This window comes from Narcine bancroftii, chromosome 5, assembly GCF_036971445.1.
Source record: "Narcine bancroftii isolate sNarBan1 chromosome 5, sNarBan1.hap1, whole genome shotgun sequence".
In the NCBI taxonomy this organism is placed as follows: Eukaryota; Metazoa; Chordata; class Chondrichthyes; order Torpediniformes; family Narcinidae; genus Narcine; species Narcine bancroftii.
The window spans coordinates 135,540,676-135,559,228 of NC_091473.1; the positions used below are offsets into that span (position 1 = coordinate 135,540,676).

General features: G+C 44.8%; 1 protein-coding gene across 4 annotated transcripts in view; it reads right to left on the bottom strand.

Annotated features, from left to right (window-relative positions):
* Window positions 1-18,219, bottom strand: part of LOC138763991 (kynurenine--oxoglutarate transaminase 3-like) — a 100,604-nt gene extending 82,385 nt beyond the window's left edge. The window contains exons 1-5 of one of the 4 annotated variants that reach the window (XM_069939120.1): window positions 17,965-18,219; window positions 15,898-15,986; window positions 12,475-12,533; window positions 10,907-11,057; window positions 628-777 (exon numbers count right to left, since the gene is read on the bottom strand). In XM_069939120.1, the coding sequence (XP_069795221.1) occupies window positions 628-777; window positions 10,907-11,057; window positions 12,475-12,533; window positions 15,898-15,984 (447 nt within the window). In that variant the 5' untranslated portion in view covers window positions 15,985-15,986; window positions 17,965-18,219. The other 3 variants (XM_069939121.1, XM_069939122.1, XM_069939123.1) reach the window with 3 other exon arrangements.
* Window positions 18,220-18,553: the final 334 nt, after the last annotated feature.

Genomic DNA, 18,553 nt, shown 5'->3' on the forward strand with positions numbered 1-18,553 from the left:
AGCAGCACGGTAGCAGGCCCTTCCAGCCCACGAGCCCGTACTGCCCAATTAATCTAAAGCCCTGTACATTTTGGAGGGTGGGAGGAAACCCATGTAGACACAAAGGGATTGTTCAAACACGGTTGGCGTAGCGGTTAGCGCGACACCTTTACAGCGCCAACAATCAGGGGTTCAAATCCCCTGGTGGCCGTTAGGAGTTTGTACTTTCTCCCCATGTCTGCGTAGGTTTCCCCCCCCCAGGGGCTTCAGTTTCCTCCCACTGTTCGAAACATACCAGGGGTGTTGGTCAATTGGGCGACATGGACTCGTGGGCCGAAGTGGCCTGTTACCATGCTGCATGTCTAAAATAAATTAAAAATCTTACAGACAGTGGCAGATTCAAACTCATGTCCCATTTGCTAGGGCTGTAACTGCTACACTCATGGTGCCACCGTGGTTATTTTCTCTTCCTTTATATTGACTGGTCTTTTTAAATCTTTATGGCAATTTCATATTTGTTGGTGTTTTACATAACCAGGAAGCTGCAGCAAGAAAGACTTGCATTGCATCTGTACATTTGATCATACACTCAATCATTCTTTACAGTAGAATCAAAGCAGATAAAATTTAAAAAAACAACTAAATTACCTCATCTCCTTCATCAACAAATCCAAGGATGGAGTGTGAGAGAGAACCATACGCTCCAACGGTTACAACAATATCTTCATTCGGATCGATTGAACGTCCACATACACGTCCATACAATTCAGCAAGTGCCTTCACCAGTGGAGGATGGCCCTTGTGTGGAAAGATAAAGTACAGCAACAAGTTTTCAATGCCAAAAGTGTACATTTTATTTCGCTTGAATCTATAGCTAATAAGAATTCAAATTTCTTTTTGAAAAGCAGGTAAAACTCTGGGCATTGGACAACACATCAAATTAGAAGCAGTGACATTTCTCCCTGGAGCATGGAGGCTGGGTGGGTGGGGGAACCCTTGTGGAAGGTTAATGAAGTAATGAGGGGCACAGATGGGGTAAATAGACATGACCTTTGTCCCCCCCCCCCCTCGGTAGGGGTACCCAAGATTACAGTACATGGATTTCAGGCGAGAGGGGAAGGATTTGAAAGAGACCTTCTTCACCAAGAGGATTACGTTCACGTGGAAGGAGCTGTCAGAGGAAGTGGTAGAGAATAGTACAATTGTAATGTTTTAAAGATGTTTAGAGAGGTACATGGAGAGGAAAGATTGAGGAATCCAAGCCAGATGAGACAAGTTTTGCTAGACATTTTGGGCAGCATATACATGTTGGGCTGAAGGGCCTGTTTCTGTGGTGGGAAACTGACTGTTGGTCAAACTAGGATTCTGTATGCTTTTCAGCCCATTGAGTCTATCTCACCATTAGATCATGGCCTGATCTATTTTCTCCACTCAGTCACACTGCCTGGCCTTCTCCCCATAACCTCTGATGCCCTGGCTAATCAAGAACCTATCAATCTCTGCCTTAAGTATCCTCAATGACCAGGCCTCCACCACCACCTGTGGCAACAAATTTCACACTCTCTGGCTGAAGAAATTCCTACGCATTTCTGTTCTAAGTAAACACCTTCAATCCTTAAGTTGTGTCCTCTTGTCCTAGATTCTACCACCATGTGAAACAACCTATCGCATCTACTTTGTCCAGGCTGTTCAATATTTGAAATATCTCAATGTGATGGCCGCTCATTCCCGTAAATTCCAATGAATACAGGTCAAGAGCTGTCAAACACTCTTCATACGATAACCCTTTCATTCCCAGAATCATCTTTGTGAACCTCCTCCAAACCCTCTGCAATGTAGGCACATTTTTAAAATGAGGAGCCCCAAATTGCCCACAATACTCCAAGTGAGGTCTCACCAGTGCCTTATAAAGCCTCAACATCACACCCCTGCTCCTATATTCTATTCCTCTTGAAATTAATGCCAGCATTGCATTTGCCTTCTTCACCACTGACTCGACCCTCAAGTTTACCTTCAGGCTATTCTGCACGAGGTCTCCCATCTCCCTTTGCATCTGGGTAGTTTAAATTTTCTCACCTTTTAAAAAAAGTCTGTCCATTATTTTTTTTTTAAACCATTCTTCTGCGAGTCCTTCTGCAGCCTCAACACTGCCTGCACCTTCACCCTACCTTTGCATTGTCTGCAAACTTGGCCCAAAGCCATTTATTCCAGAATCCAAATCATTAACAAGAAGCGGCCCCAACACTGACCCCTGTGGAATACCACAAGCAACTGGCAGCCAACCGGAATATGATCCCTGCAATCTGACCCTCTGCTTCCTGCCAATCAGCCAATGCTCTACCCACGCTAGTATGTTTCCTGTTATACCAACGGCTCTTATCTTGTTAAGTAGCCTCATGTGCGCTATCCTGTCAAAGGCCTTCTGAAGGACAGATTATAACGAAAACCCACTTTAAAAAACAAAAATGCATTTGATCAAGTGGCCAAATACCTGATGAGTTAATTCCATTATTTTTAGAAAAAGTATGGTGTTTAAAATAATCTTAAGCAACCTGAGAGATTTCAAAACACATGGGCTAAAATCCAGAATTCAGTTCAATCACTGAAGGAGAGGAATCTACAATACTCTGTCACCCTCAATATATCGGACATTGCTAGTCTGTTTAAGGAACAGAGGGAATTGCAATTCTATGCAAAATGTGACATTTGTGCTCCAGACTATCCGATCTCCCTCAGTGACTGCACTTCTGTATTGCGCCCGACTTGCACAGTACACGATCTGCCCAGTTGGACTGCTCGCTAAACAACCTCCATCACTGAAGCTTGGTACATGGGACACTGCAGAGGTTCAACTTGCAGTGGCAGCTTTGAAGGGAGGCGGCAGCATAGAAGCTCTGTTAATGGACCAATTTTCCAGGTGCTTGACGATAGAAGAGATCAGGAAGGCCCAAGTACTTCCCCTTCAGACCATGGCGTTGGCACTGAACACAGGGCCAAATTAAACTGATCTTCTGCTGCTTGCACGTGACCAGATACTTCTATTACCTGCATATTCATCTGTCTCTCTCTTATAAACACTATCAGGTCTGCTTCCATTACTACTGGCAGCCTGCTCTAGACACCTGCCATTGTATGGGGCAGAGGGTAAAATCTATTAAAAAAAAACACCCTGCATTTCTCCTTTAAACTTTCCCCTTCTCAACTTAAATTCACATCCTCCAGATTGTATTGACATTTTTACCCTGGGGGAAAAAAAATTATGACCGTCTACCCAATCAATGGGTAGACAATCTATCTTTATTTATTTATAAATCTATCGATCGATCAATCGATCACAAACTTCAGTCATGTACCCACCCCTGATGCAAGTTCAAATCTTGCTATGGCAGATGCAGAACCTATTCCCTAATGTGCTTAAAGAGGGTCATCGAATGTGGTCAAATTAAAAATAGTGCAAGAAAAAGAAAAAACAAAGTGTGGTAGTGTCTATATTGATTGTTCATCAAGAATTTGATAGCAGCAGGGAAGAAGCTGTCTTTGTGCCACTGAGTGCTCATCTTCAGGCTCCTCTATCTCCTTTCTAAAGGTAGCAGAATGAAGAGGGCATGGCTTGGGTGGTGGGAGCCCTTGAGGATAGAGGCTGCTTTGTTAAGACCATCTCATGTTGATGTCCTCGATGGCGTGAAGTTTATGCCTTTGATGTTGCAGGCTGAGTTAACAACTCACTGAAGATTTTTCTTGTCCTGGGCATTGGCATTTCCATACCAGACAGTGATGCAACCAGACAGAATGCTCTCCAGGGTTCACCTGTAGAAATTTCCAAGAGTGTATATTGACATACCAAATCTCCTCAAACTCTTCTCAAAAGTATAGCCCCTGGCGAGCCTTCTTTGTGATTGTATTGACATGGAGGCTCCAGATCCTCAGAGATGTTGACACCCAGGAATTTAAAGCTCTTGACCCTCTCCCCTGCTGACCCCTCAATGTGGATTGGTTTGTGTTCTCCTGAAGTTCACAATCATCTCCTTGGTTTAGCTAACATTGAATGCAAGGTTGTTGGTGTGACACCACTCAACTAGTTGATCCATCTCTCCTTCTATACGCTTCCTCTCTGCCATTTATGATTCTGCTAACAACTATGGTGGCTTCAGTGTATTTGTAGATAGCATGTGGATTGTACCTTGGCACACAGTCATGGACGTAGAGTAGAGCAGAGCAGTGGGCTAAGCGCGCATCCTTGAGGTGCGCCTGTGTTGATCAGTAAGGAGACATTGTTTTCAATTTGCACTGACTGAGGTCTTCTGATGAGGATCTAGATGCAGAGGTCTAGAGTTTCCAGCTTGTTGACCAGCATTGAGGGAATAATGGCAGTGAAGGCCGAGCTGCAGCGAATGAAGAGCAGCCATATGTTTGGGTTGCTGTTAGCTAGTGATGCAGACCTGAGTGGAGAACTTCTGCTGTGGAGCAATTGTGATGGTAGGTGAAATGCAGAGGGTCCAATCCTGGTATGCATTAATTCTGGCCATGAGTAACCTCTCAAAGAATTTCTTCACAGTAGATGTGATATCATATCAACCTCTTATAGCAACAGGATACCATCTCACTGGCTCTACATAACGCCCTGAAACACCTGTACAGTAAAGATGCTGACATCAGGATGCTCTTTATTGACTACAGCGCGGCATTTAACACCATCTTTCCCTCAAAATTGATCAGAAAACTCCAAGACCTAGGACTCATCACCCCACTGTGTAATTGGTTCATGGATTTTCTCACCTCTAGACCATAATCAGTGAGGATTGGTAAGAACTTCTCCTCCACCATCTCCATCAGTACCAGGACACCACAGGGCTGCTTTCTTTGCTCTTGCTTTAATCGCCTTACACCTATAACTGTGTGGCTCGGTACGACAATAACACCATCTACAAATTTGTCAACGATACCATAGTAATCGGTTGTATAAAGAAAGGCGATGAGTCAGCATACAAAAGGGAGATTGTAAACTAGGCTGACTAGTGCACCAACAACAATCTTGCACTCAATGCCACCAAAACTAAGGAGCTAATTGTTTGACTTCAGGAAGGGAAAGCCAGAGGTGGCGATGGTGAATAAATTTAAGTTCTTGGGAGTCACTATCTCGGAGGATCTTTTCTGGACCCCACACACTAATGGCTTCGTGAAGAAAGCACGTCAGTGCCTCTACTTCCTCAGGAGTTTGCAAAGGTTTGGTATGACTCCAGAAACCCTGGCAAACTTCTACAGAGGTGTGATGGAATGTGTCCTGACTAACTGCATCATAATCTGCTAAGGGGACACCAATACCCCTGAGCATAAAACCCTGCAAAAGATAGTAGACACAGCCCAGGACATCACGGGCAAAAGCCTCCCCACTATCGAGAGCACCTACAGGGAACACTGCGACCGGAGAGCAGCAGCAATCATCAAGGATCCACATCACCCAGCACATGCTCTGTTCCCACTGCTGCCATCAGGAAAGAGGTATCGGTGCCACAAGACTCTCACCGCCAGGTTCAGGAACAGCTGCTCCCCCCCATTTAAGGAATCTTATTTGTGCATTTTATTGGTTTTTTAAACTCTCTCTGTATTGCATAGTCAGCTCATTTACATTTGTTATCAGTTTACAGTTCTTTATTTGTTTACATGTAATCGCTGTGTAGTTTTTTTTGCACAACCAATAAATGGTATTTCTGCCTTGCCAGGGTTGTATGTGATGTCTTGCATGTACTCCAACAATAAATCTGGAATCTGGGCAATAGTCATTGAAGCAGGTTCACCCTGCTCTTCGTGAATGCAGAGATAATTGATGCCCTTTTGAAGCAGGTGAGAACCTCCAATTGCAGCAGTGAGAGATGAAAATGTCTGTGAACATTCCGGCTTGTTGATTGGCGCAGACTTTCAGTACCCTGCCAGGTATGTCATCAGGTCCTGACACCTTGCGAGGGTTCACCCTGCGGAAGAATGTTCTGATGTCGGCCTCAGAGTCAGATATCACAGGGTCATCAGCCTTTGAGGGGATTCTTGCAGGCACTGTCGAGTTCTCCTTCTCAAAGCAGGTATGGAAGGTGTTCAGGTCATTGGGTAATGAAGCATCACAGCCCTTTATGGGTTCAACGTCGCTTTGCAGGATGTAATGGCTTGCAATCCCTGCTAAAGCTGGCAAGTATCGGCTTTTGTCTCTAACTTCCTCTGGGATTGCTCCTTTGTTGCTGAGATAGCCTTCTGCAGGTCATACCTGGACTTCTTGTAGAGATCTGGATCACTGGCCTTAAACGTCCTTGATCTCATCCTCAGGAGGTTGCAGATCTTCTGATTCATCCAAGGCTTCTGGTTGGGGAGCTCCCAGTATGTGTGCATGAACACACACTCATCCATGCAGGTCTTAATACATATTCATTCAGGTCCAACAATGAGTCCTTGAATATGGCCTGATTCACTGATACAAAGCAATCCCGCAAGCGCTCCTCCATATCCCTCGACCATACTTCCACCATCTTCAATACTGGCTTTCAGTTAGCACTGAAGGCAGTTCAGAAAGATTTTCTGGGCTCATTCCTGGGATGACAACATCATCCTGTCAGGAGAAGCTACATAATTTAGATCTGTACTTGTTGGAGTTTAGAAGATTGATGGATGATGTTATCAAAACATACAAGCTGGCATGACAGGATAGGTGTGGAGAAGTTTCCATTAGTGGGAGCTTCATGAATAAGGGGACACAATCAGTCCACAAAAGTGCTGGAGAAACTCAGCAGGTCATGCAGCATCCACAGGATAAGAAGCAGTCGGCGTTTCGGTCTGGAGCCCTTCTTCCGGAGTCCCGATAATTAGGCAGACGCCTGAATAAAAATGTTGGAGGTGGAGTAGGGGGGTGAGAGACGAGGTGGGGAAAATACAGGTTAAAAGGGATTGGTGGACGCAGGTGAGAAAAGAACCATAGAACATCACAGCACAGAAAACAGACCCTTTGCCCCTTCTAGTCTGTGCCAAACTATTATTCTGCCTTGTCCCACCGACTTGCAGCAATCCCATATCTATACCAATCACATCCATGTAACTTTAAAACTTTACTTAAATGTTAAAACTGAGCCCGCATTCATCACTTCAGCTGGCACCTCATTCCATACTCCTACCACTCTGGGTGAAGAAACACACCCTAATGTTCCCCCAAACTTCTTCCCTTTCACCCCCATACCATGTCCTCTGGTTTGTATCTCACCTAACCTCAGTGGAAAAAGCCTACTTGCATTTACTCTATCCCTGAGCATTTACTCCATTCCAAGGGGTGAGCTGCTAGGGGAAGGGAGACCAAGTCTGAGGGGAGGGGGCTAACGGAAATGAGAGAAGTCGACATTGATGCCGTCTGGTTGGAGACTGGCGAGACGGAATATGAGGTGTTGTTCCTCTAATTTACAAGTGGCCTCAACTTGCCAGTACGCGAGCCAATGGGCAGACATGTCAGTGTGGCAATGGGGTGAGGAACAGAAGTAGCTGGCCGCTCTGAAGCCTTGCTGTTGCAGCAGACAAAGCCCAATGAAGAGATCTCCCAATCCGTGTCGAGTCTCCCAATGTGGAGGAGGCCCCTTTGGGACCACCAGATTCAGTAAGCAACCCCCTACAGATTCCCTGGTGAAGTGCTGCTTCAGTTAGAAGGACTGTTGGGTGCTGAGGGAGGATGCCCAAGTGTAGCACTTCTTGTGGTCACAGGGCTTGGATTGGTGGGGGGGGGGGGTTGGTGGGAAGCGATGAGTGACAAGTGCGTTGCAGGGAGAGTGAAGGGGACATTGGTACAAAATTATGGGGGAAGTAATTTTAATATGAAGTGCATAGGAACAATGAATCTCTGGAATTCTATACACGAGACTGGCGGCTGGATCATTGGGGTTATTTGAAGTACCCTGCATGTTGGCGCATAAATGACTGGGTGTAGCAAACGACTCCCAGGATTTCCACTTAAAATGTAGGTTTTAAGCTATACTTGCTGAGTGACTACCCCAAGTGTGGCACTTTATGCTGCCATTTAAGAAGGAATGAAACCCCATCTTTAAAAGTTTAAAAGTACCGGTAACTGGTGACTGCGAGATTTAATGTGATTGGCCTGACAAGGCAGCGTGAACAGAATGCACCCTGGACCCCTGGCTGATTGGTTATACTTCTTCAGCTGTTAGCTTCATTTGCTCTGCTGCTATTTTAAGGTATGTTAGGCAGGCTTAGAATATACTTTTACTGTTTTAATATAACGTTACTATTTATCCATCTTCCCAAACGCAAGTTTCAGTAGAAAAATATTTAGTGGCAGGACCGTAGGAGTTATGTGAGTGTTTTATGCTGTTCTCCATTGCTATGGAGAACAATAACCACTGGATATTAAGGTTGGGATTCTATACTTGGTATACAAGATGATCCCTGGGATTTGGGGGTGACATTTTTAAGGTTCAATTCCGTCTTATATGCCAACATGTTCGGTAGATGTCATTGGTGAACCAAGTGAACTGATGGTTGTGGGGAATTGGTGCAGAAGAGTTACGGCTGGCAGTCTCAGCCATGACCATCCTGAATGACAGGCTCAAATGGCCAAGAAATCCACTTGTGAAGTAGCAGGAAGAGTATCCATTGCTCAGTCTGAGGACTTTGCTCCACGTGTAGCCTTTTCCTCTCCAATGTAACTAATCTCACATCTACACTACCCACTGCTCCCTTCAGTCTATCATCTCCAGCTTCAAGAATAGCTTTTAATCCAACAGCTATAAGGCTCTTGAACTTCACTGTCTAGTAGTTCTCCCCCTTATCCATGGGGGATATGTTCTAAAGCCCCTAGCGGATACCTGAAACCACTGACCGTACCGAACTCTATATATAATGTTTTTCCTATACAGGCATACCTATGATAAACTTTAATTTATAAATTAGGTACAATAAGAGATTAACAGTAACTAATAAAATAGAACAATATACTGTATTATATTTCATAAATGTGCAAGGGTTACTTGAACCCAAGCTCCGCAATACCGCGACAGTCGATCTGATAACCAAGAGTGCTACTAAGTGACTAACAGGTACAACTTGGATACACTGGTCAAAGGGATGACTCGCGTCCCGGACAACTCGAGATTTCATCTCACTACTCAGAGCAGTGCGCAATTTAAAACTTATGAATTGTTCATTTCTGGAATTTTCTATTTAATATTTTCAGACCGTAATTGACCACGGGTAACTGAAACCACGGAAAGCAAAACCACGGATAAGGGGGGACCATTGTACTACCTTAACCATAAACTAGTCTGGGTCCACCAAAACACCTGTAGGAACTATGGAAACGGCATATATTTTCTTGCGTTAATTGAAACTGAATATTTGGTCATCTATCCTTTTATTTTTATCGTCTCTTTCTGTCTTGGCATTATGTGGTAATTTGCTTCTTTGTATTGTAGCTGGTGTGTCTTCTGTACCTGTCTGGCTGCTGCTCAAGAACATTTTTGCATCCCAGCATTGAACTTGCATGTATGACAGTAAACACATTTGCTTTTTGAGATGTCAGGAGCAGTGTGGTGATTGAATGTCATCTTTGCCGTCAATTGATGAATATTTCAAAATTGTCCTCCAATACCATAATGCATTATTTCAACCACCATCAGCTCCAGTACCAAAGATGACAACAATAACAGGCCTCAATGACTAACACCCTGCGGCTCTGACCTCCACCATTAGGAAATTCTTCGAGCACCTGTTGATGGAACAGTGCACCTCTCAAAGAGACTGGACCCATTTCAATTTGCTTATAGAAGAAACGGTTCCACTGATGATGCTATAGCCTTGTCGCTTCACTCCATCCTGGCCCACCTGGAGAACAATACCTAATACATCAAGCAGTTGTTCATCAACTTCACCTCAGCGTTTAATATGATCATTCCCCAGAGGCTGGTGGAGAAACTGTCCTCGCTGAGACTCAACACACCTCTCTGGACTTCCTAATGGAAAGACCACAGTCTGTCCAGGTCAGCAGCAGAATGTTGAGCACTGGCACACCACAGTGCTGTGTGCTCAGCCCACTACAGAGAAGAGGTGGAAAATCTCGTGATATGGTACGAGAATAACAACTTGAGTCTCAACGTGGACAAGACAAAGCAGATGATCGTGGACTTCAGGAGGACCAGGAACAACCACCCTCCTCTACACATTAATAACTTTGTTGTGGAGAGAGTGGAGAGCATCAAGTTCCTTGGAGTCCACTTAAGTAATGATTTATCCTGGACACACATCTCCTCTCCTTCTCTTATCAGGAAAGTGCACAAGTGACTGCACTTCCCAAGAAGATGGAAGCAGGCAAGGCTACCGACTACCGCTATGTCAACCTTCTACAGGAGCTCTATCAAGAGCATCCTGCCTGGCTCCATCACAGTGTGGTGCAGAGAAATGGATCGGAGGTCAATCCACAGGACCATAAGAGTAGCAGAGGGGATCACTGGAGTCTCCCTCCCCCTTATTGATGTAATCTATTGGAATCGTTGTCTGAAGAGGGTGCGCAAAATCATTGAGGACTCCTTCCACCCTGAACACAGCATCTTTCAGCTGCTCCCATCGGGAAAACAGATACAGGGCCAGCACCACCAGGCTGAGGAACAGCTTCTTCCCACAGGTAGTGAGAATGCTGAACAACCAAAGGAACCACTCACACTAACCATCTGAGAATCTTCTATTAATTAAATAATATTTATTTATTTTTATATTTCTATATTTGTCCTGCATATGTATTACTTGTCTGTATAGGTGTGCTATGTCTGGGTGTGCATCTGCTTGTTCTACACCAGGGACTGGAGTACACTGTTTCGTCAGGTTGTACTTGTGCAATTGGATGATAAATGAACTTAAACACAAAACTAATTCAGATAGAGTGATCAGAAGAACTTACAAACCCTCGTGTGTACTGATGCAGCATGAAGTTTTCACTGACCGCTGCGTCAGCCAATCCTTCCAGCAAGTGACTGGGAGGAGGTAGATCTGGGAACCCCTGACCGAGGTTAACCACTCCAGGCTCAGCAGCAAGCTTTGTAAACTCAACCCTGAAAAACAGAGCAAACGGAGGAAGGCAATGGACACTCACAACATATCTGGGCCAAGGAATGGATCATGTTTTCTCATGCGAGTATTGTTCTGGATCCGAAATGGAGAGGCTGTCCCTCCTGCTCCGAAAGAAACCTGCCCTGCACAGTAAACCTGCTCTCTGGTGATGTCAATGCCGCCAGACCAGAAAGATTTTAATTTATTTTTAATTTAAACATGCAGCATGGTAACAGAACCCTTTCCGGCCCACGAGTTTGTGCAGCCCAAATGCAGTAAAACCCCTGGTATCTGTCACTGATGGGGATTGGTAGATGCCGGATAAGTATACTTTCTGGTTGCTTGAGATCTCAAGGATTGGCGAACTAACTGCTGGGGGATTGGGGGGGAGGGGGAGAAACGGGAGGTGCCAATTTTAAACTTTTGTTTTAAAACATATTTACTTCTGGTGATTTTTTGCTGATTGCTTGAGGCTGTTGGTTATTTGAAATCCAGATTTTACTGCACCCCAATTAACCTACAACCACAATACATTTTAAAGGGTGGGAGGAAACCAAAGCACCCGGAGGAAACCCATGCAAAGATTTTCCAGACTATTGGACATTTCTCAAGTCATCCCTAACACACTTAGATTTCACATGTGTCTTTAAATACATGTTAAACTGCACTATGATTCATTTTCAGCGAATGTCGTTAGCTTAAAAAAAATGTCAGAAATTGGTGGTGGTGAAAGATAATGGAAAAATACGAGCACTCCAGGTCCCGGCCCACTATCTGATTCCAGCTCTGGCCACACATCCAAGCCAGCTTCCAGTAGCACAAAGATGATGGAAGGTCCATGGGTAACGGGGACTTAGCACACCGATGATCGAGCCAGATGCCAAAGCATTGGATAGCAAATGATTAGCATTAGTGTAATTGGGGAGCAGGGCACAGGCAACAGAAGAATCAGGCTGAAAGAAACACAAGAACTTCACATACCAGAATCTATGAGCAAACAAATTGTTCAATGAAGCTCAGTTCAGAAAAATCCCCATTATCTAGAATTCAAGCAACTGGCAAAAAAGGAAAATAAATAGGCAAAAAAACCCGAAAGTTTAAAATTGGCGCCCCTTATGGTTAGTTCGCCAGTCACACAACATGCAATCTCAAGCAACCAGTAAATACACTTATCTGGCATCTACCAGCACCCATTGGTGCTGGATACTGGAGCTTTTTTAAAGTCTGCTACACATCCCATGGAACCTATGAACACACCATCCCAACTCAAATTAAATCCCAACTCATATTTGCACAATCCCCCAAATTCGTCAAGGCTGCCCTAAGCTTCAGGAAGAAAACACGAACGTCCAACAGAAATCTTATGGAATATACTATAGCTCTGTACTAATTTTTTTTCCCCCAATTTTAATGACTTACCATACATTCTTATCCAGGCCTGCAATCCTCCTTGCACTTTTGTGTCTGAACAAAGCCATCTACAAGTTGAAAAACAAAGCAGTTATTTTTTTAATTAATTTTGCACATACAGTATAATGCAATCATCAGTCTTTTTTAAAACAATTCTATTGTTAATCAATGAGACAAAAAGTTCCAAAACATTGCACAACTTTCTGGTGTACTGGGCAGAAAGTCTTCCTGATGGATTTTTTTTATACAAGGGATATTGTTATTGTTGGCAAGGACAGTACTTAACATTTAATTCGGGTTTACTTTATTAATTTACAAAATAACTTATTATCAGTAACCATTATTGTGAAACCACTTTTCTTTCTTTGGCTTGGCTTTGCGGACGAAGATTTATGGAGGGGGTAAATGAGCACGTCAGCTGCAGGCTTGTTTGTGGCTGACAAGTCCGATGCGGGACAGGCAGACATGGTTGCAGCGGAAAATTGGTTGGTTGGGGTTGGGTGTTGGGTTTTTCCTCCTTTGCCTTTTGTCAGTGAGGTGGGCTCTGCGGTCTTCTTCAAAGGAGGTTGCTGCCCGCCGAACTGTGAGGCGCCAAGATGCACGGTTTGAGGCGATATCAGCCTACTGGCGGTGGTCAATGTGGCAGGCACCAAGAGATTTCTTTAGGCAGTCCTTGTACCTTTTCTTTGGTGCACCTCTGTCATGGTGGCCAGTGGAGAGCTCGCCATATAACTAGATTGTCTTCAAAACTCACCTGGTTTCCTAATGTTCTTAAAAGTAGGATATCTATCAGGATGTGGCGTTTGGCCCTCGTGACTCCAGACTCAACAAAGTGACACTTAACTACCCTTTGAATAGGTTAGTGAATAGCCGCTTTCAGGTGGCCAGAATATCCCAACATAAAGCCGCTTAAAATACTCAAATGTGGCTGTTGGGAGGCCACCTGAAAGCAGAGAACCCTGACCCAAGGAGTACTTTACCCAACACTCCTTGAGTAGGTGTATTCTCCACTTCCAAGCGCTCCCCCTAGGCACCTGAAAGCAGGAGGGACTACGGCCACAGTCGACAGGAGTCGGCGTTTGCTCTGCTCTCCCCACTGCAGACCTTTCAGGTGCAAGAACAGCGCCTTCAGCGCTGCCACCTGAATGTGGCTTCGCACACACCCGGAGCCGGCTCTGGAGCCGCATTCTCCCAGCTATTCCACCTGAAAGCGGCTATTGACTCCATTCAGGGGATGAAGTGTAAATTTTCTAGGTACCATGGACGAGGGTGGGGAGAAGGTTTCAAATTTCAATCTCCACATCAATGAGCCAGCAGAATACTAATCGAGAAGTTTAACCACTTTGGGTTCCAAACCTGATGTTAAAAATCCATGCCTCACTAAAACACACAAGCTAGTCATCTTAGGGGGTGAAACACAAAAGTCTGCAGATGCTGTGATTGTAGTGAAAACATAGAAATGCTGGAGGAACCCAGCTGGTCTCGCAGCATCCATAGGAAGTAAAGATACATAACCAACGTTTTGGGTCTGAGCCCTTCCTCAAGGTAGGAGGAAAAAGCAGGGAGGTGCCTGATTAAAAAGGCTAGGGGAGGAGGGAAGAAAGGGCAGGGGGAGGAGCACAGGCCAATGGGAAAAATGCATTAGACATGGATAGGACAGGAGATAGAAGGTGAGAATTGACAGGGAGAGGGAGGTGGCTCTGAGAATGCAGATCTGGAGGAAGGGACGTGGGGGGTTGGGGGGGGGGGGGGGGGAGAGAGAGAGAGAGAGAGAGGGAAGGTAATGAAAACCATTTGTCGGGAGTGCCCAGACAGAACATGAGGTGTTGTTCCCCCGATTTGCGGCCGACCTCAGCCTGGCAGTACATAAAACCATAGACATACTTGTCATCATGGGAATGGGGTGGGGAATTACCTGCACATAATCAATGGCTACTAGATATGATGTCCTTTTTAACTCTGGAGAAAATTAGGCATAATGTGGCAAAAATCAAGATTTCTTTTGATAAGACTTGAGGCCTATTTATAGCTCACCTCCATAATTTGACTTATAAAGTGTGATAACGGATGTCACTGGGCGTGCTTGTTCGGACCCCCTGAGGCCGCTTGTTTGGATTGAACACGACTTACAATATGAATTTTAACCTTGATCGCTGTGTTTTTTTTCTTTTCATTTTTTCTTACTTACGCCTTACAATATTGTATGTATTATGTCTATCGGATTTAGAATTAAGTCTTATTGCAACTGTACCACATGTTATTATTTGCAAATCTGCAAAGGTTTCATTGCAATTGCTTTTTGTGTATTGTTCTGATATAAAACTTACTAAAAATAATTTTGAAAGCATGTTCTCCATCTAACCCTCCTGCTATTTCTGGAGTTCAACTTAAATCTTCATGCAGGTTTGCACAGACTAATGCAGGATAGGGACGAATGTGGTGCAGGAAATGAAAATGATCTGATTAACGTTGGGCCATTCTTATTCATAAGGAATCAGTTGCCAAATTAGCATGATATTATCTTACTGATGATAGATAGAAGGAGGATTTGAAACAATACAATGCAAGCCACTGAGACAAAAGAAAATGAAATCTGTCCTGGGTTCTATCATAAGCTCAGGAGCACCGTCAGTCACAATATTAGCACCACTGGCTTTGTGGGCAATTATTGAGAAAGACCAAGACCCAAATGACAGGACAAAGCAATCACAATGTGGACAGGGGGAAACAGCATCAGAAAGACTGCATTATGACTGAATAAAATGATTACTTTTCACAATATAAATGGAAAAATGTTTGACGAAACCTTGAATTAACATTCAACAGAATGAACATTCAACCACAGATTTAATAAAGCATTCACCAACATGACTTCTTCCAATATCCAAGTGACAGCAAGATCACAGTACAAGAACTTAAATTCAAATACAAATTTTACTGCCTCACGCCATGCCACACAAGCTTCCTGACATCAGTGAACACAGAATCCAAATTGTGGTCAACAGATAAGCAGATCACCAGCTGAATTGTTCGAAAGGTTTCTGTCTGCTCTGATGGAGAAAATGTCATGTGATCTCAGATGCCCTCCGAACAGGTAGAAAGAGCTTCAGTTACCACATGAAAATGCAGCATGGGTCACTTCAAACTATGCCCCCCACCCCACCCCCATGCGCTGAGAGATCAGGCTCTACTTTGAATTAGTCAGTCTCGAATTTCAGCTGCGCTTTAAGAAGCTAACCACAAACGACGGAGAGCCAGGGGTATTTCTGATGTATTCCCAACTGAGGTGAAATCCCAGATGAAGAACAAAATTGCCATCATGTATATAAAACAAGATCCCATTTGTCAGGTGGAATAACTGCAATTGGTTAAAAGGTCTATTTAAACATCAATGGAACAAGAGTCGTCCAAGAACAAAAAAGATAAGCTTACCTTTGAGTTAGAAAATTTTACAGCACTTGATACATGAAGGAACTTCCATGCAGTTTTGATACACTTCAGCAAACAAGCAAGGTACATAGCTGCCACAGAGTCCAAAAGAAACACAACTCAAATGGTGATTACAGTCTAAAGTGTTGGGAGCAAATTCTTGCTTTCCTCATTTATTTTTAATGTCATCCAATATATGGACGTGCATCCTGCTTCCTAACCTTGCTCAAATGTGACTAGAAACTTACATTTCTAGACACCATTTACAATTTGGTTTTACGCACAAGGATTACAGTTAAATTCCACAAGAAAATTTCACAAGATTTTTTAAACCAAATGTGAAAGCTTCTATTATGCAGTAAAAAAAACCCTGTCAAGCCACCCACAGCCTCAAGCAACTGGTTATTATTTTTTTAAAAATGGTAAAAGGTTTAAAATAACAGATTTGCAGGTGTGTGTGTGTACACAGTGTGCTTGCACAGATGTAAAAGAGGTTAATAAAGCATGTCACGTAACCTCTCCATCTGGAACCTATGGGAATGTTGATTGTGAAGAGCCACAGGACCTCTCCGTCTAGAACTTAGTCGGAAAAGTCACCTCACCTGTCAACCAAGGTTGGCCTCTGTCCACCCATTAGTGCACACCTGACCAGTGGCCTCTTTAAATCACTTACTGATTACACAGCTTACTGCACTTTAAAAGACCAGCCAACTGGTCTCTCTGCTCCTTGGTCCTCACCACGAATGCTGCTCTATGCCAGGTTGTGAACTGTGGACATTGCTGAGGGAGTCATTGGTAACGTGTGCAGTACACTTAGAGCAGGACTGTAATATCATGTGGGAATACTTGGCAGAGTTGCACCCTATTGGTACAGGGAATCAGGAGTGCGTGTTGAAGTGTGTGTGTTGAAGTCCCTGTCTTATAAGAGTGTGATAGTTACTGAATATTACTGCACATGGGGAGGGGAAGGGAAGGGAACTGGCATTGGAGGTTGTGGTGATACACCACCAGCCTACGACAGGGGGCAACCTCTGTACCTGCAGGAGTGTAAGGGGACTGTAGAGCTCGTCAAAAGAACCAAAGACTTGTTGATCCAAACCAAGGCTTTTATTAGCAAAAGACAGGAGCTCTTCACAGGTGGCCGACCAGTCCGGAATGATCCGACCTGGCTAGGGACACAACCCTTTCAGGCCCAGACAGTAGGCGTGGCTAAGTTCTCAGCCAATCGCTGTAAGCACAGTCATTACCCTCAAGATACTGTAACTACATACATTGGTGTTAGGTCTATACTATCACAGGGACAGAACAACACCTAGCCGGCTGTCAATCAGTCGGCCTGAAGGGATCAAGTCCCACCAGTTTGGGTGTCAATCACCCTCCGGGATACAAGCTTGTGCTGGCCTCCCGAAGCTTACTCAGAGTTACTGCAGCTACAGCCAGTCTGGCTCTGTGGAAGACTTTGTGGATTAAAGCCTGCTGTACAGTCTTTACCTTGTGTGATTCTGGCTAACAGCGCACCAGAGGTCACTGCATCCGATGTGAATGCCTATATTGTTTCAGTATCAAGTATTGTTTCGTGTCTTCCCTGTTCTGATTTCCCCATATGTACAATAAGGTCATCCATCCTTTGTTTGTTAGCCTATGTCTGGCCTTGCTTCTCTGCAAACCCACCAAACCTGATTTAAGTCTAACGCCATTAGTTGGCCAATCATGCAACACGTGGTCTCAAATTCACTGGACAATGTTTCTATTGTAACATGTCCTCAGATAACACTCAAACCCTTTAATCATCGATAATGCAGTCCCAGACTCAGACCAAAATGTAACCTAGACGCACATCAAAAGCAGAGACACAGATAGGTGGTGAAGGAGGCCTTTGGCCTACCTGTATCTTCGGGTCATCACCTTAAAACAGTACTGCGGTTAACATCGACAGAGTGGTCCAGTGCAGTCCAGAAACAGGCTCTTCAGCCGAGGTGTCTGAGCTGAACTGGATGTCCACACCAAACAGCTTGAGCCTGCCAGATAGGCCTTCATATTCATGTGACCACCCCAGTCCTTTGCACCTACCAGTCTCTTGGCCTTTTCACATGGCGACTTCCGGTAAATTTCCCTGGGAACCCCCCCTCCCGTGAATCGGTGGGGTCAGCAAGCAAGCGACCGAGTGGGGAAACGTCATGACATCAGCGCTTGCGTGCTGCGTCGTCATTTCCCCAGGAACGGTTCGTGCAGCGAAAGAGAGGGGGGGGTGGGCTTCCCTCTTCCAGCGGTCTGAATCAGCAAGCCACTGAGCTGGGAAACGTCATGACATCGGCGCTTGCGTTCTGCGTCATTGCGTCGTCATTTCCCCAGGAACGGTTCGTGCAGCGAAAGGGGGGGGGGGGTGGGCTTCCCTCTTCCAGCGGTCTGAATCAGCAAGCCACTGAGCGGGGAAACGTCATGACATCGGCGCTTGCGTTCTGCGTCATTGCGTCGTCATTTCCCCAGGAACGGTTCGTGCAGCGAAAGGGGACTACCCTCTTCCAGCGGTCTGAATCAGCAAGCGACCAGGCAGGCCAAACGTCATGACATCAGCGCTTGCGTGCTGCGTCATCATTTATCATTTCTCCGGAACGATTCGTGCAGCGAAAGGGGAGGGGCTACCCTCTTCCAGCGGTCT